The sequence below is a fragment of the Cupressus sempervirens genome, chromosome 11 (assembly GCF_028749045.1).
Source record: "Cupressus sempervirens isolate cs-2001-9-10 chromosome 11, ASM2874904v1, whole genome shotgun sequence".
NCBI lineage: Eukaryota > Viridiplantae > Streptophyta > Pinopsida > Cupressales > Cupressaceae > Cupressus > Cupressus sempervirens.
Window position 1 is genome coordinate 490,321,492 of NC_143128.1, and position 22,191 is coordinate 490,343,682.

At 35.1% G+C, this 22,191-nt stretch overlaps 1 protein-coding gene across 1 annotated transcript; it reads left to right on the forward strand.

Annotated features, from left to right (window-relative positions):
* The first annotated feature begins 1,065 nt into the window (after nucleotides 1-1,065).
* Nucleotides 1,066-2,728, forward strand: LOC149530510 (uncharacterized). The gene has a single exon (XM_089809906.1). The coding sequence runs from the start codon at nucleotides 1,098-1,100 to the stop codon at nucleotides 2,361-2,363; it is 1,266 nt and encodes a 421-aa protein (XP_089666032.1). The 5' UTR covers nucleotides 1,066-1,097; the 3' UTR covers nucleotides 2,364-2,728.
* The last annotated feature ends 19,463 nt before the right edge of the window (nucleotides 2,729-22,191 follow it).

The window sequence follows — 22,191 nt, forward strand, 5'->3', positions numbered from 1 at the left end:
TAAATATATTTAAACTAAATGATAAATTGTTTAAATAAAAAATATTAATAATAATAAATGATATAATTTATAAATTGTAACATTTATCAATTATACATATTACAAACACTATTATAAAATATAATTAAAAAATAATATTGCTTAATTTATTTTTATAAAAGTAAAATAATAGTATTAATTTAACTAGTTTTTTTTTTTTAAATTATTATTTTTTAAATTAGAAATTCGAATACAAAGATATAACATATTGAAATTATATTAAAAAATACATATTTATAGTTATATATATATAGAAGTATAATTTGAACTTATGCATTACATGAAGTTTTAGGAACAAGTTATTCAAATAGTCAAAAATAAACATCAATGTAAAACTAATAATAAATATATTTAAAATTAAAAATTAAAAATATTTAATAGATTGTGATAATTAATATTGATTAGACATGTTGTGTGAGTTGGAAGATAAAATGATTAAAAAAATAAAATCTTATCAACTTGTCACAAATGTAGAAAAGATAAAATTGTAATTAATACACTCATTAATGCAAAATGAAGTTAAAAAATATTTGTATTTTTTGTTAAAAAAAACTAATTTTCTCCCCCACTAAAAATAGTATTGAGCAATAGAATTGATGAAAAATGTGATTTATTAAATAATAAAAAATTAGGAAAAGATATAAACATATGAAATCTCATATAATCTTTTAAATTCTTTGATTTGATTGGTTAGTGTTAATGTCATATTTACATTCACATGAATGCATAAATATCTAACAAAAGGTTGATATAGAAACGAAGTAAATTAAAAGATGTTGAAGGGCCCACATGACATAAAAGTATGAGAAGAGAGAACAAATCTCAAAAAATATCCAAGATAATTTAACCTAGAGAACAATCCACCTTAGTGAAGAGAAGGAACATAAGGACAAGTGTTTCCCCGTACGAATGAATAGAGGACGTATCATGTGAATAGAGAACGTGGGACCTGTTGCCACGAACAAGATGGCGTAAGCACTTGCGTATCACCTAGGCCCAATACAACCCCTATATGAGCTGATCTCCCCTGCTTTTCTAACCAATATTGCAAGCAAACTATGGAAGCTCAAAACCCCATCGCGGATGAATGTGTATTCAATGCATTGCTGCAAAAAACCAGGCCATTCTTGCTGGAAACATACGAAGATGTTGACCCCTTAATACCAAAATGCATATCTGCTCTGAGAAGGGCGAGAGCTCCAGAATGTTATCACAAGCATTCCACTTTCTTCGATCATCTGATGGGAGTTTACCGTGTTCTGGAGTGCTGGAATGCTCCCCACTCCGTCGCCAGGTGTGGTTTATTTCATTCTTCTTATTCTAACTCCATAGTAAATCTTGCCATATTTAAGCCAGATATAGACAGGCAGGTAGTGAGGGACTTGATTGGTTCAGAGGCGGAAGAACTCGTTCATATGTACTGTATTGTGCCTAGGATTGAGCTTACCTATGCCATGGTTTTGGGGAAATATACTGATGAAGAATTGGTAGCACATTTGGAAGAATCTGAACTTTTCTTGAAGAATTTTGATGTGGGTAATTGTGGAGTAAAGTCCTCTACATGTGATGGATGGAGGAAAAAATTGCAGGGAGTTCTGCCTCCAGAGGGGATTGTGGTTAAGCATTTTAGAACTGGAGATGATTTGATAGTACCAAGGAGATTAATAGCTCTGTTTTTGCTCTTAACCATGGCTGATCTGAGTGACCAGATGTATGGTTATATGGATGTTTTGTTAGATAATAAGTATGGAAGTCTGGAGTCCAAAGGAAATACATGGAAGGCTTTGTGGCCTGGTGATGGAAAACCGGGTCTCTGGATGAAGGTTGTCTCTAGAATGGGGGCCCTCTATACTTTGATTGCAAGGGAGGAAAAGATTTTTAGAAAAGATGTTGACAAGAAATTTGGGTTTGAACACATTGAACTTACCATTCCTCCGGTGTTTAATAACTGTAGGACTGTTTTCAATCCCTTGGATGAGATTCAGGCAAGAGATTTGTACTGGGAAGCTATATTTAAGAAGGAAGATGAAACAGAGGAAGCAAAGGCTCTTTTGTTGAAGGCCTCTGTTCTCAATCCATTTATTGGAGAGCCTCATTTGGTTGTGGCTCAGATTTATCTGTCTGAAGAGAAATATGTGGAAGCAGAGGAGGAGGCCAAGATGGGCTTGAAGCTGCTTTTGGAATGGGGAACAAATTGGGACAAAAGGGCAAGTTGGGAAGGTTGGATTTCTTGGGGTAGAGTTATGCTTGACAAGGCCAAGGAAAAGACATGGCCTAAAACTTCTTGGGGAATTATTAACTTGGGCTTTGTGAATGAAGTTTGAGCTCAAACTTCCCAAGCTCTTCAGCTCTGGAGTATGTACACAGTCAAAGTACTAAGTAAGATAGGCAAAAGATCAATAAGTCCATCTCTGGCTCTTAAACTAGCAAAGGGCATATCAAGAAATTATATATGTAGAGAGTTAAGAGAGTTTATACTGATGCTTTTCAGCTTTGTACATAGTTAAGTACTGGGATGGTTTGCAACTCTGCACAAAGTCAAGTAGTAAGTTACTAAGATGGGCAAAAGACCTGAAGTCCATCCTTGCCTCTTAATTAGCTGAGTGCAGGGGCTCTCTAGTATCAGGAAACTAAAGATATGTACATAGTTAAAGAGTTTAATAGATATGTACTGCTATGTTACATATAATTCTTATTCCTAAAATAATAGATCATCTTGCAAACTTATGGCTGTGCAGTTAATCCTGTCGTGTTCGAAGATTGAATTTACTGAAGTAAAGTAAAACCTTAACTTGAATCTGGACTATATGCTATGCTTAGTTCACAATTGGAATATATAATTGATCCATTTTGTTTGGTTTTTTTTTTCCGTCGGATGCTATAGATTACGAGTGTGTATATATCTTCTGCTTAGAATTCAACGTGGATTTAACTTATAAACAAGAAGATCCGTGGAGTCCTTCCAACAAAAAAATATTTTTCCACTTTCATGAATTGGATAATATGATTGTTTCTTGTCATTAGCACACCAAAGCACCAAGGATATGTACTTGAGCTCCGTGTTATTAGTTCATCTTTAGATCAATAAAACGTATCAAGTTGTTAGAAAAAACGGTTCGTGTTTCATTTTAATTAAATTTTTTTCGAAGAATGTGATAATTTTTTTTAAAAAGTAATCAGACTGTCCAACAAATTACAATATAAACTGTCAAGAACAGAAAAACATATTGTAGCATGTCACAGATTGACTTTAAGCCACGAACATTACATGATATTCTAATAAACAATTGGGCTGACCCAAAATTACTTCAGGATATTCTAATTACCTCTTTTTCTCCTTTCTGCCATCATTGCCTTATTTTATGGTCACTAGTAGTCTGCCAAAATAAAATAGAGGAGGGCCTTTGCTGAAGTTGTGTCTTGGCTGACCAGATTGTAATACCAACTTCTAGTCTTTTGTGTAGTTAAGCAAAATATTCTACATTATTTTCCATTTGGCCCTCCTACCTTCTATATCGTCGTCTACTCACCAAAGGATAAAAGGTTTAGACTTTTTTTATAGATGTCCTAGGAAAAGAACCCAATCACCAACATCTATAATGAAGATATGCAAGATTCAAATGTTGTCTACAATGCAACTTATATGTACTTTTTTGCAATGAAAGTATAAGTCACTTAGACTATTACAACTTGATACAGGGGCATACAAGTTGCCCCATAGCCACTGGTAGATTCAACACCACCTCCAAACCCTTACGTTGTTCTGGTGTGATATACTTGTTGGAAATCAATTCTCGTACATCCACATCACTAATTGGTTATAACGAAACTGTTGTTTAGTTATTTAAATCTTGCCAGTCTGTCAAGGTCCCAACCAACAGTTAAGACTATTCTCAGCACATTCAATCTCTCATCGTATACGTAGAATCCAGTAATCAATCTAGAAAGATTATCTGGTGTTCAAACTCCAAGTTCATTTAATAAACAACCCTCTATAAAGTGTACTTAGCCTTTGCCTTTGCATAAGATATCAAAATAATAATTAGTCTCTCTCTGTTCATTTCTTGTCACTATATTCTCTATGTTGTTACATATAATTGTGTTATAGCATATTTTTAATATGGTATCGGAGCATATTATGACTGTTGGGTTGTGATATGTTTGTTGGGTGTACAAAACTTTGATCTTTCTACAGATTTAAAGTTCCTCTTTTTTGTGTATCTCTTCTCTTCTCTATTTTTATTGAAATAGAAAAGAATTGTTGTTGTTTCTAAGTGATATTGAATGTGTATTTTTTCTTTGGATGAGTTGAACATGATTATCTATGAAAGTTGCAACCGATGAAATACAAATCTACATGTTGCCAGCTGCTTGAAATTTTCCATTTTGGTAAGTATGGGGGATGTCTCAAGAATTTTTCTTTCTTGTGAAGTGGATATTTGTTCTTTTGTTTATGTTATATACATATGCCCATGAAGATTTGACCAAAAAAATATGAGAACGAGATTTGACAAAGGTGTTGTTGTGTTTCATCTTGAAGGTGACGATATGAAGACATCAACAATATACAAGAAGAGCAAATGTATGAAAATCATGGTAAGGAGATTGATCGTTGTTGTCCTTTGTAGCTGAGATTGCTGGTTGCAAAAAATTTAAAATAGTGGTATTTAAAATAGTAAGCAATATACACCAAGTTTCTTGAAGGAGGATAAGTTGATTATAATTGCCTATTGCAATGGAAAAACAAGGTAAAAGAGTGTTGAAAGAGATGCAAGTTTAATTTATGAGATAAATAATTTTCAAGAAGAATTAAAGCATGTGAAGAAAGATAGTATAAGTTTAATTTGTGAAAAGAATTCTTTGAAAGAAGAGGTGACAAAGTTAAGCAATGATACAGGAGTAGAAAGATGTAAAATTTTGAATGAGATTAGTGTTTACATAGATGCAAATGAAAATCTAGAGTACAAGTTAAAGTTGTTTGATGATATTAAGAAGAGAGATGAAGAGTTAGAGAGAAAAATGAATAAATTAAAAGAGGAGAATGGTGTGTTAAAAGATGAATTAAATCAATCGCTTACACTGAGAAATGTGTGCTTGAAGAAAAAATTAGTATGTGATGTTTTATATAGAACGGATTATTTGGATTCATCACCTAATAAGTGTGACTTTTCTAAAGCTAATAAAGAATGTAAGAAAGAAAAGGACAATATTTTTGCAAATAATATTAGTTGTCATAAGAATGTTGATTTAAATATCATGATGAAAATGGGTTACAAAGGTAAAGGATTGGAAAAATATAAACAAGCAATCATGGAACCTATTGAGCTAACCATGAGACCAAAGTATGAAGGATTGGGATAAATAATAGACAAAAGAAATGATGATATGTGTTCAAACAAATTTGTTCAATGTAAACAATGTATGAAGTGTTCAAATTATAACACGAAAGGATGCATGAAAGATAAGCATTGGGATCTACATCCATGTATTTTTTGTGGTTTAAAGAGTCATTGTGAAAAGACATATTGGGGTAGAGAGTGTAAAAATAATTCTATGGAGAAGTGCTTTAAAATGGACTTTGGATGGAGCTCTAGATCAAGTTGGCAAAAGATCACATGATTAAAGGTTTGTTCAAGTACAAATGTTCAAGTGTGAGCAATAATAAAATCTAGCAAAGTATGAATTCTCAAGAAAATTTGAAAATGGTTTGAGAAAATAGGAATCATCGTCCAAGAATACATCCATGAAAAGAGAGATTTCATAAAGGAGAAAAGCTCAAAGTTGGGTGTCTCTATCAATGGAACAATTTTTGTACGAAGTCTAAGGGTTTGTGGTAAGCCAAAACCACTTGTTTGGGTGAATAACCTTAAGTCAAAGAAATTGCATTAATGGGGGGCAATCTCAAATGGTTATGGGTGAATCGGTGAAAAACCCAAAGCATAAGACAAGAGGAAAAAAATGTTGGAAATATTATGAAAGGCTAAGTTACTGAGAGGGAGGGGTGAATCAGTAACCAATAAAACTTAATTCTTAATTAGCAATTAATCCTTCATGTGAATTCTAATCTAATTGCATGCATGAGAAACTGAAAATATTAAATCATACATAACACTTTTGACACACAATTTTGGTGACCCAGAAACCTTCCAAATAGAAAGTAAACCTGGGGTGAGGATGATACCCACAAGCTTTAGTACTACAGTATAAAGTTGGCCTGTTAAGGCTTACAGTGATCATTTCTGATGATCTGCGTTGTTAGGAGCAATAAGGACTGCTAGGTCCACCTTGCAAAAGGATTTACAAACATACAATGAAGTATGCACTCGGTAAATAGATTTACACAAGAATGTTAGGTCTAGCTTGTTAAAGGATTTGATTGATCCATGTGTTAGGATGAAGCAATGGTTGATCTCTAATCTACAACTTGGTTTGCTAAATGAGATTCCTCTGAGTTACAAATCACCTTACTAAGATAAATATTTGCTACTCCTTATACTATTGTAGCCTTTGTAATTTTCTCTTCTACTCCTCTCTTATTATTTCATACTTCTATTCATCATATTGGATGTGATACAATACATTACATATATACCAATCCAATTACAAAATTACAAAGTCAGCCACAATACAAGTTTACACAAATATTGCACCAAAATGTAGAAACTTGGGTTCTGAAGACTGACTTGGTGAGGTTTTGATACTTGGCATCCATTGTCAATGGTTGACATCGTCATGCATTCGATAGATGTAGAAGCTCGGCCATACTAATCACTTCCACAGTCTTGAACTCGGTCTGCACTAGTGACTCGACAAATACTGAGAAACTCGACATATAAATTGAATCACTTAATTCACGTTGCATAGCTTAGTCAATGTTATCACTACGAGCTCAGTATAAACTAAGTCACTTGGTTAACACTGAGTAGCTTGATTAACACTAGACTTGCACCACATCAACTATGAACTTGGTAAGCACTGCACAACTTGGTTTGCATTGGTAAACTCGGTGTGCATTAGTAAACTTGGCATATACTAAGATGCTCAATTTACACTGTTGATCATCACCATAGTAGTAACTACTTGATGCCAACTACAATCTATCCAAAAGACTTAGTAGCAACTGTAGAACTCGATAGCAACTGAAATGTTTGGTTAACACTGTTAACTATACAATATGCTTGGTAGATACTCACAATCTGAATAAGTCTATGTCACTAATAACAACCATGACTAGAATGTCAACTATCTCCCCCTTTGGCATTAATGACAAAAATACTTATCAGTCAAAACTGAATTCAAGAATGTTCAAGAACATCTTTATCTATTACCTTATGTCTCCAACTTAGTAGAGTATACTGTTTTTGAGATTTTTCAAAATTGATTTTGTAAGAGATATATTTCTACACATGAGTAATATGGTAATGCTCCCCCATACATAATATATAGTACACTATACATCTGATATATACATCTTCTTCCCTTTATAGAATATACATTTTCTTTACAATCTTCTTTCAATTTTTCCCCCTTTCTCCTTACATCTTTTCCCTTTTTCTTGTTACATCTTCTCCCGCTTTTTGACATTAATGCCAAAGTTTTATGCTATATATATTTATTTATTAATGCCAAAATGTGACAAGAAATCTAAATGTACCTTCAAGATAAGTGCCAAAGTCTTGTCCCAATACTCATGCAACACCTTGCATGTGTGCAATACAACCAGCACTTCTGCTACCAATTCTATCATGTGGGTCTGCATTGGAGAAGTTGTTGTCATGGATGAGTGTTTTTTAATGTGCAATAAGCTTCTGTATTGCATCCATGTTTGGGAGAATCATGTTCTGAATATCTATCAATGTTGATCTGATTCTTGCCTCTTCTTTGAGAAATTGTACCTACATATCTATCAAAAATCTAATCTTATTGAAGTGGGTAGAGCTTGAATTTAGGTCAAGTTGCAACTATTGTGCACTTGCCTTAAGATCCTCATCAATCTTTGACAATTTGTCTCTTATTTCCTTAGTGAAGATTGATGTATCACAGAGTTTACCAAAAAGTAAAGATACATTAATGCAAGAGGTTTTTAGAGAGCCTAAAATAGTAGACAATTCTACTTGATGAATGGAAATTTGTTGAGAAATAAGTTCTATAACTTTATTCTCAAACTTTTTCTTAGCTTTCTATAAAAATTTATTGTGTCCATCCAAATCTTCATTATATTTATGGACTGCCTCTGCCAACTTATACAAAATTGGTTGAGAAGTATCAACCTCTATGTGTAAGAATTTGGCTTAGGCCAGAATTCACCAAGAACTAAAGAACTCAACACAAGCACACAGTAGACCAAAATAGATAGAGTATGATCAAAATGACGATATTCATTCAATAACTTCTTGAGAGTACACTAGGAGTGCCTAAATATAAAGGCCTCGGGAGAGCTTCTAGAATGCATAGAATTCAGCGTCATGATATGTCTTACAATAAGGCACATGTCCACCAAATATGGGTTATCCTCCATTGAGCACGGGATTAAGTGTGATGATGTGAGGATAAGCCTACAATGGTGTAGCACACAAATCAGTGGTGTAGACAACATGTGCTAAATGAGGAGTGTGAATAACTGCGTTGTCATCATGACAACTCAGTGAATGATGCATACTCATGTTTTGTACACACCATGTGCATAATTTGAGTTGCATAACTTAATGAGAGTGCACAAACTCCTAAGTGTCTCACCTAAAATAATAATAAAATAATGCAAAATAATTAAATAATGCATTAACCTAATAAACTTAAGTAAGTGTAATAAGTGAAATACTTATTTACACCAACACCCCCCCTTAAGTGCAACTTAGGGGAATGCCCTTAAGCTTACGAAATCTAGGATGAAATGCAATATGGGTCCCGGCTACTAGGCCATATTAGGTACCCATGTACATAATGATATGCAATCTCTCATAAAGTGGGGAAAGAGGGAAAACCTCATGGGAAAAACCCTCGCCCAAAAAGAGAGATAAATAGGGATGCATGCATGGATGGAGTAATCAAGACCCCCCCCATTATGACATACATCCAGTATATACATAAGAGAATGATGAGAAGAGGAAGAGAGACAAGATGGTCTCGCCCCCCACCCCTAAAAGAAGAATGTTGAACAGTGACTGCTCCAATGAAGAAGTTGATCCAAGATTGCAGAATGGTGTTCCTCCCCTTAGGAAGAAACAATGCCAAGGGTACAAATGAGATGCTTCCTCTATGTGTGGAAAGAATCCCATGGATAAGTGATGCCTCTAAAACCTACTCAATTGACTAAAGAACCTATTCCAAAGAACTGTCTGACTCTACAACTGATGAAGAAGCCTATTGCAATTGCTAATCATAAGTATCCACAATCACTTTAACCTGTGAGGATCAATCATGTAGAGAATGAACAAGAGAGTCTGATGGAGCTCTCGTGACAACTGAAGAAGGTAATTCTGCATCAAGAAGAAGAGGCAGATCATGAATACTATCTCCCAAATCTGTTACTAAACCTATATCTGGAAGACTAGATGTACCCTTCTATTTTGGACCTATCACTGTGGCGATGTATGCATGTGGATTGAACTGATAAAGTGACCCTTCACTGCAACTGTCGATAGAACCCCACATATCTGAAGCTATTGAAGCACCATCATTGGTGTCACTATTAGTTTCCACACTGTATGATGTGTGAAGAGGAGTAGAGGACAAGCTGGGTGAACCTTCCTCAAAATGTACATCCCTCTCCACAAATATCTAATGTGTCTCTGGATCTAGAAGTTTGTATGCCTTCACACTGTCTTCATAACCAATGAAGGTACAAGGCCGAGGTAACTATGCCTTGCATCCCCTGGAAGATATCTTGGCCCATGCAGGACAATCGAAGACTCTGAAGTGTGTCACAATAGGTTTTCTACCGCACCATGCCTCAAAAGGAGTTTTTCCATCTAAGGCTGGATGAGGAGAACGATTAAGAATGTGAGTGGCACTGGAGATTGCTTCGGCTTCTAATGATGGATCAAGAGACTTGGCATGTATCATGCAACTTGCCATAGACTTAAGAGTGTGGATCCTCAATGCTGCAACATTTGTCTTATGCTAACTGAATGTTGGTGGAGTCTGAAGATCAATTCACTTATGTCTGCAAAAGTCTTTAAGTCTTCTATTCACATCCATGTTTCCATTGTCCATGCAGAGTACTTTGATGGCCTTTCTGGATTTCTGTTCTACATGAGCCTTGAAGTCTAGAAATTTGTCCAACACTTCACTCTTGTTATGCAGAAAGTAGACCCAAGTGAACATTGAAAAGTCATCAACTAAGGTGAGTATGTAGCGACCTTGGCTGAATGCAAAAGGACCTGCTAATACCATGTGAACCATCTATAGAACACCAGGTGCTCTTGAAGACTTCCCTCTCTGGATGCATATCCACTGAATCTGTTGAACATTCACCTTTAGAAAAGTTGATTTGAGGTAGACGTTTTACCATTCAGTATGTGCAAAGTTATTGAAGGTAGCGGAAGTCAAGATGACCATACTGCTCATGCCATAATTGCATGTTTGAATTGAATTGAGTTAACAAGGCCTTTGAAGAATACTTGGGCACAAAATGAGAGAAAGAGTACAACCTCTTGTGATCATTCACTTTCCTTACTGCAACCAAAGAATCATCTCTGAGACTGTGCACCTTTACTAAGTTTGGAAGAAACTCAACTCTATGTCCATCTCCAAGGCCAATGATTTGGTAGATTGATAGGAGATTTGAACTTAGGTTTGGAACATAGAGAACCTCTTGAAACTCTCCATTTTCCATCTCCACGTTTTCTTTTCCTTCAACTTCCATTTTACTATCATTTCCCATGAAGATGTGTGGTACCTTGGACTACTTCATTGAAGAAAAATCCTCTCTTGAAGAACCCATATGATATGAGGCACCTAAATCAAATATCCATTCCTTTGAAGAGTTTGCATTTTCCATGAGTGCTTTCCCTTTGCCCTTTGAATCTGAAGACGACCCTTTATCCTTATAAGCATTAGGCAATGGAACATTATGTTTCATCATGACGTTGGTTAATTCATCAATCTTCTTAAGATAACACTCATGCTCTTCATGACCCGATTTCTTGCAATAAGTGCACTTCTTCTTCTCCTTATTGTTGTCCCCTTTCTTATTGGAATTTGAGGACTTGCCTTGTTGATTGGATTGAGGTGTTATCTTTTCTGCATCCTCTGATTTTTCCTTCTTCCACTTCTTCTTACCCTTTCCTTTATTTGAAGATTGTCCAGCTGAATTTTGAGAACCCTCATTGGCCACCAATGCTTTGGACTGAGGTGATTTGAGAATCCCCATTGACTTCAACTTCTTTTCTTCATCATCCAACAGTTTATCATATTCATCAAAAGTGACTTTCTTGTAGGAAGACCCTAAGGTAGTCTTTGAGGTATTAAAAGAAGATACAAATGTGGAATATTTTGATGGCAGCTTGTTATGTATGAGATAGATCAGTTTGACATCATTGATAGAACTCCCACAATCAGTAAGCTTTGTCCTTAATTCATTCACCTTGATGATGAAGTCATGTATTGAGTCATACGACTTAGGATCTAAGGAGACAAGCTCATCTTCAATTTTGAACACATCCTCTTTAGACACTTTCCCACAAAGGCCTTCGAGGGTATCCCAAGCTTCCTTGGATGTAGTACATTTCTTGATTTGATACATGATCTTATCATCTACCCCCAAACATATATTACCTAGGGCTTTCCTATCCATTGCTACCCAATTTGAAATATCACTTGCAAAAACATTATCACCTGCTGGTTTAGGAAGAGTACCATCTACATATTGTAAAACTCCATTATGCATTAAGTGATACAACATTTTGATTGACCATGAAGCATAGTTATGAAGAGTTAATTTAGGAAACTTAAAGTTTCCCATAATGCAAAAAATAAAAGAAAATTGTAGAAAAGAAAGAACACAACACCAAGAACACACCCCCTTTTCACTAAATCAAGAAACCCCCCCAAAATAGATGCTTTGGGCACTTTATCAATAGTGTGATTACAATGGTCCACTAGCCAATTTTGGCCTTCGTGGACTTCTGATTTTGCTTGTTACAACTTCTATATGATATAAAAATTTGGAACTTTACAATGTGCTACAATTCTGAAGCATTACAAAGCAAAGAAAGGCCCTATGCTGAAAGTGACACTTTTGTCCACACAACACTACAATCTAATGCCAGATTTGGAAAGTAGATGAAAAAATATGCACTTTCAAAAAAAATAGAACTTGTTTTTTACTCCAGATGTGCCTGTACAGAGCATTTGAAGTTGCAAAATGTAGGATTATGTAGGTACAGTCGCCAAAAAATGCAAATTTTGAACAATTTGTGCACCAAAATCAGAAAATAGCTACACCACTGAAAAATTTAGAAAATTCTACCCAATTTCAGAAAAAAATTGCACCTGATTTGGAGTCAGGATGTCTAAGTTATGGCCTCTTGAAGTCGGACTGCAAAAACCAAAATGAATTTGGTGAGGGGTTGCATCAGCAAATAATAGGGTTAAATTTGACATTCATACGACAATCGTAGTAGTTAAAAATTTGCCCATGAATGATGTCCAGGCAAGCATCAATTTTAGTCTCATGAATGGATGATGTTAGCAACTTCAAAGGCTAAGATGAGGTTAGTTGTCTACGTGTAAAATTTTGTATTGTACGTACAGTACAGACTGTCAACGTGTCCGCTGATTGTGGTATAGTTGGATGCCACATGGCTATTAGCATGGATGCCTCATCTGCAGGATGACTATGCCTACGCAAGAGGTGACTAGGCGGGTCTATCCGTATGGATTTTGAAGATCGCACCACGTGTCGTGTGCACAATGGATAGTTCAGAGACTATGCGAGCGAGTGAGGTGGCAGGTCATGGATTGAAGGTTTTGCACCACGTGTCACAGCATTAACTACCAAAATTTCTTGACAAAATACTTGTCGCTCCCCTAAATCTTGAGCAGCGACTGCCGGAGCTATGTGGAAATATCCCACATTCATGGGGTGAGGAGTCTGCGGACTATTTATATAGTGAATCTTGTGGAGTGTAAACAAATAAGCCTGCCAGAGATTGTTGATGCCGCCGATTGGATTTGTGTCGTATATGTGTTGTTGTCGCCAAATTTGGTGAGCAGAGTTGGATTTAAATTGTCAAATCGTTGTAGGTGTAGGTATGGCTCATGGATTATTATAGAGCCAAATGACAATGCCCACGATTTAAAAAACAATATCCTACAAAATTAATAATTCCACCACACCAAAATACCAAAGTCGAGCTGGGGTGTCACTACCCAGTTCAGCCAAAAAAATTTCCTGCCTGGGAATTAATTTGAAAAAATAATTCTGAAAATACTAGATACAGAAATAAATTGCAGATCTGAAATACAATAATTAGATCAATGAAAATGACCATACCTAATTGCAAATTGGGCCTTCGGGTTCCGATTTGTAAAAAAAATTTGCCTCACGATCAACTTTCACCTAATATAGGCAAATTTATAGTCAATCTTCACCAAATCAATGCTCCAGATGCAACGGTGAGGTCAGATCTGGCTCTAGATGCTCCTAATTTCTGTGGATCCTCCAGATTTGTGTCGAGGCACTGAAGCATGAACGGTCTCGAATGGCTATGTGATGAGAATCTCCCTCAGCTCTGATACCATGTAAGAATTTGGCTTAGGCTAGAATTCACCCAAGAACTAAAGAACTCAACACAAGCACACAGTAGACCAAAATAGATAGAGTATGATCAGAATGACAATATTCATTCAATAATTGCTTGAGAGTACACTAGGAGTGTCTGAATATAAAGGCCTCAGGAGAGCTTCTAGAATGCATAGAAGTTAGCATCATGATATGTCATACAACAAGGTACATGTCCACCAGATATGGGTTATCCTCCATTGAGCATAGGATTAAGTGCGATGATGTGAGGATAAGCCTACAATGGTGTAGCATGCAAATCAATGGTGTAGACAACATGTGCTAAATGAGAAGAGCGAATAACTATGTTGTCATCATGACAACTCAGTGAATGATGCATACTCCTGTGTTGTAGACACCATGTGCATAATTAGAGTTGCATAACTCAATGAGAGTGCACAAAATCCTAAGTGTCTCACCTAAAATAATAATAAAATAATGCAAACTAATTAAATAATGCATTAACCTAAGTAAACTTAAGAAAGTGTAATAAGTGAAATACTTATTTACACCAACACTATGCCTAGAGCCTCTGCTAGAATATTCTTAGCATCTTCAATTATTTTGAAGTCATTGTTTCTTTCCTCTCTAAGCCTTTGCTACTTGGCTTTCTTTTGAAGTAGTTCACCAAAAATTTACATCTGATCTAGATTTAGATTTGAGATGTCCCATTTAGGAATGACAATCTCATCATCAAGATCTATATCTTCTTCCTTCTCTTTGCCTTTTCCCAAAAAAATTGTGCTTGGTTGAGGCTTGGTCTCAATTGTCCTTGCACTTATTATTTGCATAGTAAGAATAGAAAAGATTGTAGATATGGTAGAAGTCATTGCAAAAGTGGATACTACACTCATTGAAATACTAGTAGTAGGAATACCTGATGTAGCCAAAACTGATGTAGAGGGAAGAGCTTGATGCTCGGTAGATGAAGTGCTTGGCACTACTATCAATGAAGTATTGAGTTGGACAAGTGCAGAGATTGATTGAGTGCTTGTGCTTTAAGTGCTAGTCACAATCAATCATGTTGAAGCTTTCTTTGGGCTTGGTGTTCTCAATTTTTTTCTTGGAGAATGAGGAAGTGAGTCTATGATTGTTGCAAAAATCTTTACTAATTTGGTCTTCTCAGTATCTTGTACATTTTCCTTAGTAGCTTCATGCTCCTGTTCCTCTTCATCATCTACATTATCATAATGAGTGACTTCATCATTTTCCTCTTTATCTTTCTCTTGATCATCATCATCATCATCCTTGTCACTTACACTAACTACAAATTAGTTGGCTTGTGAAGAAGATAAACATTCTTCCATGTGTTTGTAGTGTTCTTCACAACATGTTCAATATCTTTCAATAACACAAGACAAGTATTGAATCTCAAAGTTAATTTTTCTTCATTTTTCTTCATAGATTCTTTTATCTCCTTGTCATCCAAATTTGGCATGAGGTGCCTCAGGGTCTTCTCATATATATCTTTTGTAGTTTGCATGTCATGCTCATGTCTTGGCTTAATCTTTTCCATCAAAGCATTAGGAATCTACTAAGCTAGCTGATCAAGTGAGTACTTCCACTTAACCATCTTAGATATTGATTTATCTTCTATTTTCTTCTCCTCCTTTGTATCCCTAGTCTCATATTTTAGTGCCTTGAAATTTGTAATGCTAGATCTTGATTCTAACTCTTTTATTCTTTCCTCAAAAGTGGGTGGAGACCTCTTGAAGATTATGTCTCCTCCTTCTTTCTCTGCTTTCTTCCTGAATGATCTCCTTGTGAATACAATAGTAGATGTCTTGGCAGGTTTGGCAATGATTACCTTACCTTTCTTCTTTAGTGGCTCTTCTTCCTCTAATTTTTCTTCATCTTCTACTTCTTCATCCTCTCCTTTTCCTTCAACTAACAAAAGAGTGGAGCTGGTTTTCAGTTTGGCTATCCTCTTCTCGCCCTTGTTAACTGCTTGAGGAAGTTTGATTTCTAGTTCTATCATGGCCTTTTCCTCAGCACAGGTGCCAAAGTAAGGAGCCTTAGGATCAACAGGACTATTTATCAATGCCTCAATTATGTTTTTTGTTTCATTAATATTCACCTCATACCCTAGAGGTTTCACCCATGCTATTCTTGGCCTAACTGCTTGAATGTAAATTTTATCACTATCAACCATGAAACAAACATCATCTTTTTAATCCTCAACTAATTTCCTTGGAATCTAAAAACTTGTATTCATCTTTTATTTAAATGCATGAAATTCGTTGTCCATAATGCTTGCATAATTCTCTCCCATTTCAGCAATATACTCATTAATCTAATAAAGAATGGGTACATCTTTTCTCCAAACTATAATACCCTTTGATGAGAAGAATTTATGAACATAGAAAAACAAACAAGTCAAGAGTGAACCAAACCTACATGGATTGTTCTTGGAAGTTTTTATGCTCTCCATGTTTTTGTTGAACTGAATCAATAGCAACTCGGCATGGTCAAGAGAAAGGTTATTCTTGACCACCTTATATGCTAAATCAATTGCTTCACAAGATACATTGTTCAATCTACTCAAACTATATTTTTTTTAGCTATGACATGTATGTTGAACTTCAATTCCATGTTAATTACACAACTTATTTTCATTCCCCTTCCATCACACTCAGCAAGGGTTTTATTTTCCAGTTCAACCTGACCTAGGGTTTTAGTCATTTTAGCTTTTGCCAACATCGAGAGACCAGTGATCCTCTGGATCATCTTCCTGGTTATCAAAATTGGTTGATCCAACCATAGTTGACCATTATGCACATGACTAAGGATCAACCTTATCCATTTCACTTGGAAATCCCATGGCATGTGAGAAACATGAGTTAAACCTTTTGCCTCGAGATGTTGATGCTCAAGTTTCAACACACCATCAATGCATAACTCCTTCAAACATTCATCCATCTCTATTGTTCTAATATCTTAAATAGCACATTTGAAATGCAAATGGATATCATTAATTAACAATACCTTTGGAGGGATTTGAGACTGCACTCCACTCAGATCTAGGGTTTTCGCAACTGTAGAAGTCAACTTGAAATCTGGTGCCTTCCATCCCACACCTCGAACCAACATATCTGAACCTCTTTTTGACTTGTTGCTGGTGGATGCCATCATTGCTCGGTAGGGTTTGAGAGAATACAAAACCTTTCAGTAAAAATTTTCTCAAATCACTTGAATGCTCTAAAGATCGCTCTGCACAAATAACTCTCAAAAATTTGCAGTGAGAAATGACTTCAATTTCACCCTTTTATCAAATTTCTCTTTTCGATCACCATAAATGCCTAGTATGATTGTTCACTCAAATGATAGACTATCATCCATTTTATGTGCATTCGATACTTGGTAGAGTCTTCCATGACTTGGTAACCACATAAGACTTAGTTACTCCCAACCTTTCTTGCTAGAGTCTGTAACCTGACCTTGCTCAGTAAGAATAGTAACTTAGTAGTGACTGTCATATCTTACTTGGTGATCCCTTTACATCTTGAATGCTAATATGGATCCTTCATCTTGTTTTCTAGAACTGATATTAGATGTCTTATTTAGTATCCTAGTTTTATTTCTCCTTTGAGAAATCAAGTGGAAATGGTGGAGTTGCCAAATTCTTGAGTGACTTGATAATCATTGCTCAGACTTGCATTGTCAAAAGATTTTGGAACCCATTGTTGTCTCATCTATTTTTTGATGTTATCAATTTTTGCCTTCTTTTCATCTTCACTTCTTCCAGTATTCATATAGTTCTTGGCAAGATGACCAAGTTCTATACAAATGAAACATTTTCTAGTAGTATCTCTTTTCCTCTAGTGATGTTTCTCACAATTCATTCCAATGTATCCAAATTTTCCACAGTAATGACATATGCACCAAGTTTTGTAGTCCCAACTAAATATAGCTTTTACAATCTATTCTACTAGACGTAATCTCTTAGTTTTGCATTCTGATGACTTGTGCCCATGCTTCTTACATTTGTGACATTTTCCTTCAAACTTTGGTTTTTCTTTGCATTCATTTTCTCTACGACCATGTTGATTACAATTGTAGCATTTTCTATTGAATTTTTCTTTCCTGTTGCTCCAACATTTGTTTGATGTATGACCTATCTTACCACAATGACTATAAGTAGGTTTTTTATTCATTTTAGCTCCTTAGTTGGATGATTCACCTTCTTTTGTATATCCAATTCTTGCTTTCCATTTTTGTCTGTAATGGCTTTAGTCATTCAACTAATTTAGGTATTCTTGAGATTTCATTATCCTTTCATTAGTTTTCCTTTCAGTGTTTAGATCATTCTACAATCTTTCATTCTCTGATCTTAGATTCATGATTTCTTCATTTGCATTGGTGAGTTGATCAATGAGGTCTATTTGCTGAAGGGATAGGTTCTGAATTTCATTGTTTTTTCCTTCTATCTCTTCTCTTATCTTTTTCTTCTCTTCCATGACTTCACATAATCTTACTAATTGAATTTCTTGCTCTCTTCTTAGTTTTCTTACTTCTTCTTGAAGGGTACTATTCTTTTCCAATAGTTCTTTGATTGTTTCATCAGCTTCATCTGAATTGCTTGAATGGATGTCTTCAATTCTTTCTTCAATGTAGAGTGGATCATTCATTTGGATTGCAAGATCTTTTCTTCTTTTTAGGGATTGAGAGAGTTGCTCTTTTTCTTTCATGAGTTTTCCAGTAGTCAATTCAAAATCTATCTTTTTATTGTCAATAGCCTTATCAAGTCTGAATACCTCCATTGCCTTTGATCTTTGCTCAAGTTGTTAAACTTTTCTCTGAGAATGAAAAAGCTCTGATACCAATAGTTGGAAATATTATGAAAGGCTAAGTTTCTGAGAGGGGAGGGGTGAATCAGTAACCAATAGAACTTAATCCTTAATTAGCAATTAATCCTTCATGTGATTTCTGATTTAATTCCATGCATGAGAAATTGAAAACATTAAATTATACATAACACTTTTGACACACAATTTTGGTAACCCAGAAACCTTCCAAATAGAAAGCAAAACTAGGGTGGGGATGATACCCACAAGCTTTAGTACTACAGTATAAAGTTGGCCTGTTAAGGCATACAATGATCACTTCTGATGATTTGCCCTATTAGGAGCAATAAGGACTGCTAGGTCCACCTTGCAAAAGGATTTACAAACATACAATGAAGTATGCACTCAATAAAGAGATTTACACAAGACTGTTAGGTCTACCTTGTTAAAGGATTTGACTGATCCACCTATTAGGATGAAGCAGTGGCTAATCTCTAATCTGCAACTTGGTTTGCTGAATGAGATTCCTCTGAGTGTACAAATTATCTTATTGTGATAGATAAATCTTTGATACTCCTTATATTGTTGTAGCATTTTTAATTCGCTCTTCTACTCCTCTCTTATTATTTCATACTTCTATTCATCATATTGGATGTGATACAATACATTACATATATACCAATCCAATTAAAAAATTACAAAGTCAGTCACAATACAAGTTTACACAAATACTACAAAGTCAACCAAAGTGTAGAAACTTGGGTTCTGAAGACTAACTCAGTGAGGTTTTGATACTTAGCATCCACTATCAATGCTTGACATCATCATGCACTCAGTAGATGTAGAAGCTTGGTCCATACTGATCACTTCCAAGTAGTCTTGAACTCGATCTGCACTGGTGACAAGGCAAATACTGTGAAACTCGACATATAAATCGAATCACTTGATTCACACTGCATAGCGCGGTCAATATTATCACTACGAGCTCGGTATAAACTAAGTCACTTGGTTAACACTGAGTAGCTTGATTAACACTAGACTCAAATCACATCAACTCTGAACTCAGTTAGCACTGCACAATTTGATTTGTACTAGTAAACTTAGCATAAATTGAGATGCTCGATTTACACTATTGATCATCACCATAGTAGTAACTACTTGACATAAACTAAAATCTGTCCAAAGGACTCGGTAGCAATTGGAATGCTTGGTTAACACTGTTAATTGAACAATATGCTCGGTAGATACATACAATCTAAATAAGTATATGTCACCAATCACAACATGACTAGAATGTCAACAAAAAATTCCAAAGTGATAGTGATAAGGGGAACTAAAATTTTATGTTATAAATGGGTACCTAAGAAGACTTAATGTCAAGACCCATCCTATTTGATTAAACTTAGAACACTTTTTTGTTTCAAGGAAGTTATTTGAATTTTGTATTATAATAATTTCTCCCACATAAAGTCTTTAGTGGTAGAAATTAAGGGAGGGTGTTAGAAATCAATTCTTGTGCCTCCATGTCACCAATTGGTTATAACCAAATTGTTGTTTGGTTATTAAAATGCTCTCAGTCTATCAAGCTCCCACCTAGTAGTTAAGACTATTCTCAACACATTCAGACCTTCATCATACACGTAGAATATAGCAATCGATCTGGAAAGATTATGTGGTATTCTAACTCTAAGTTTATTTAATAAAAAACCCTCTATAAATAAGAACTGATGTACTTAACTTTTGCATAAGAAATAAAATAAAAAATAGTCTCTTTCTATTTATTTTTCTATCACTATATTCTCTATGTTGTTGCATATAATTGTGTTGTATTGTATTCTTTAAAGGACGACCTCACCACCCTCTAAGTTTTCTCTATGTTTCCAACCTCCAAACCCCATGCACAAAATATGGTCACATTTATGTTTGTTCAATATTTATGTTCACATAGAAAGTAATATATTAAGGACTACATCCACAAAACAAGTGGGCCACATCAACAAAATTTATTTGACAAACTACCTCACCACCTTCTGAGTCTGCTTTATGTTTCCAACCTCCAAACCCCATGCACAAAATATGGATGTCACATTTATGTTTGTTCAATATTTATGTTAAGATAGTATGTAATCTATAAGGACTGCATCCAAAAAATAATGGGGCCACATAAACAAATTTTATTTGGAAAACTACCTCACCACCCTCCAAGTTCGCTCTACATTTCCAACCTCCACACCTCATGCACAAAATACGGATGCCACATTTATGTTTGTTCAATATTTATGTTCAGATAGCAAGTAATCTATAAGGATTGCATCCACAAAACAAGTGGGCCACATCAACAAATTTTATTTTCCAGACTACCTCACCACCCTACGAGTCTGCTCTATGTTTCCAACCTCCAAACCCCATGCACAAAATATGGATGTCACATTTATGCTTGTTTGGTATTTATGTTCAGGTAGCAAGTACTATATTAGGACTACATCCACAAAACAAGTGGTCGAAAAAGTCTACAATAGTCAAGGTCATTGACTAATTAACAATTTTAAATTCCATTTAATTTAGAAGAAACGTGTGTGTGTGTGTGTGTGTGTGTGTGTGTGTGTGTGTGTGTGTGTGTGTGTGTGTGTGTGTGTGTGTGTGTGTGCAAATATGAAAAAGAAGATAAAACTACAAGTACTAAATTTAAAAGTAACAATTTATTAAGATTTATGAACCTCGTATACCAAAGAGACCATAAATAAGTTACCTAAATACCAAGATGTCATGAACATGTTGACCAAGCTAACAGAGGCTCCAAAACTTGTCCAAGAACACAAGGGGGCGAGAATGTTGTAGGATTATTTTACCACCCTACCACAAAGTTGTTAAGCTTCCTTAGAATCTTTCCCAACATGAAAGATACCCAACCCAACATTAAAGAAGTCTAATCATAAAAACTAAGAGGAATAGTTGAATGGTGTACGTTATAAATCATATTCAAATGATAGAAATTGTCACCATGACAATCAGACATAATTATGCAAAATAGCAATAACCTCATTTTTCAAGATAGAATGACTATTTAGGGCCCATTTGGCCATGAGTAAGAATTGAGAATATGAATTTTTTATTCCAGATTACCAAATTCTGAATTTGTTATTCTAGACTTGTTTGATTCAAAAAAAATTACAATTAGAACTACAGTTGAAATTGAAATTTGAAAATGGATTCCATGATTTTGTTGGAAACTACAAATGAAAAAATTGTTATGTTGTCATTAATGTCAAATCTACTGATGAGAATGTTTCTATCTTATCTAAATTTCATATCTATTTGATTGATAAAGAGGATTTGAGAAGTTTCTCATAACAAAAGCACCTAGAGGAAAGGTTGAGTTATGAAAAGGAAGCTACAATGGATGTTTGATTAGTTAGACTTTGACAAGATAACTAAATAATTGTTTACATTATGAAGACATGAGAAAAGACTGACAATTTGCTTAAGCTTGACCAAGGAATATAGTAGAAGATTAAGGAACTTGAAGTTCATGTTGAGCGATACTATTGTTGATCAAGTGCCATAACAAAGCAAGTCGAGTGCCAG

Excerpts from the sequence above, each read along its gene's own strand:
- LOC149530510 (XM_089809906.1), top strand. The coding sequence starts at position 1,098 with ATGGAAGCTCAAAACCCCATCGCGGATGAATGTGTATTCAATGCATTG.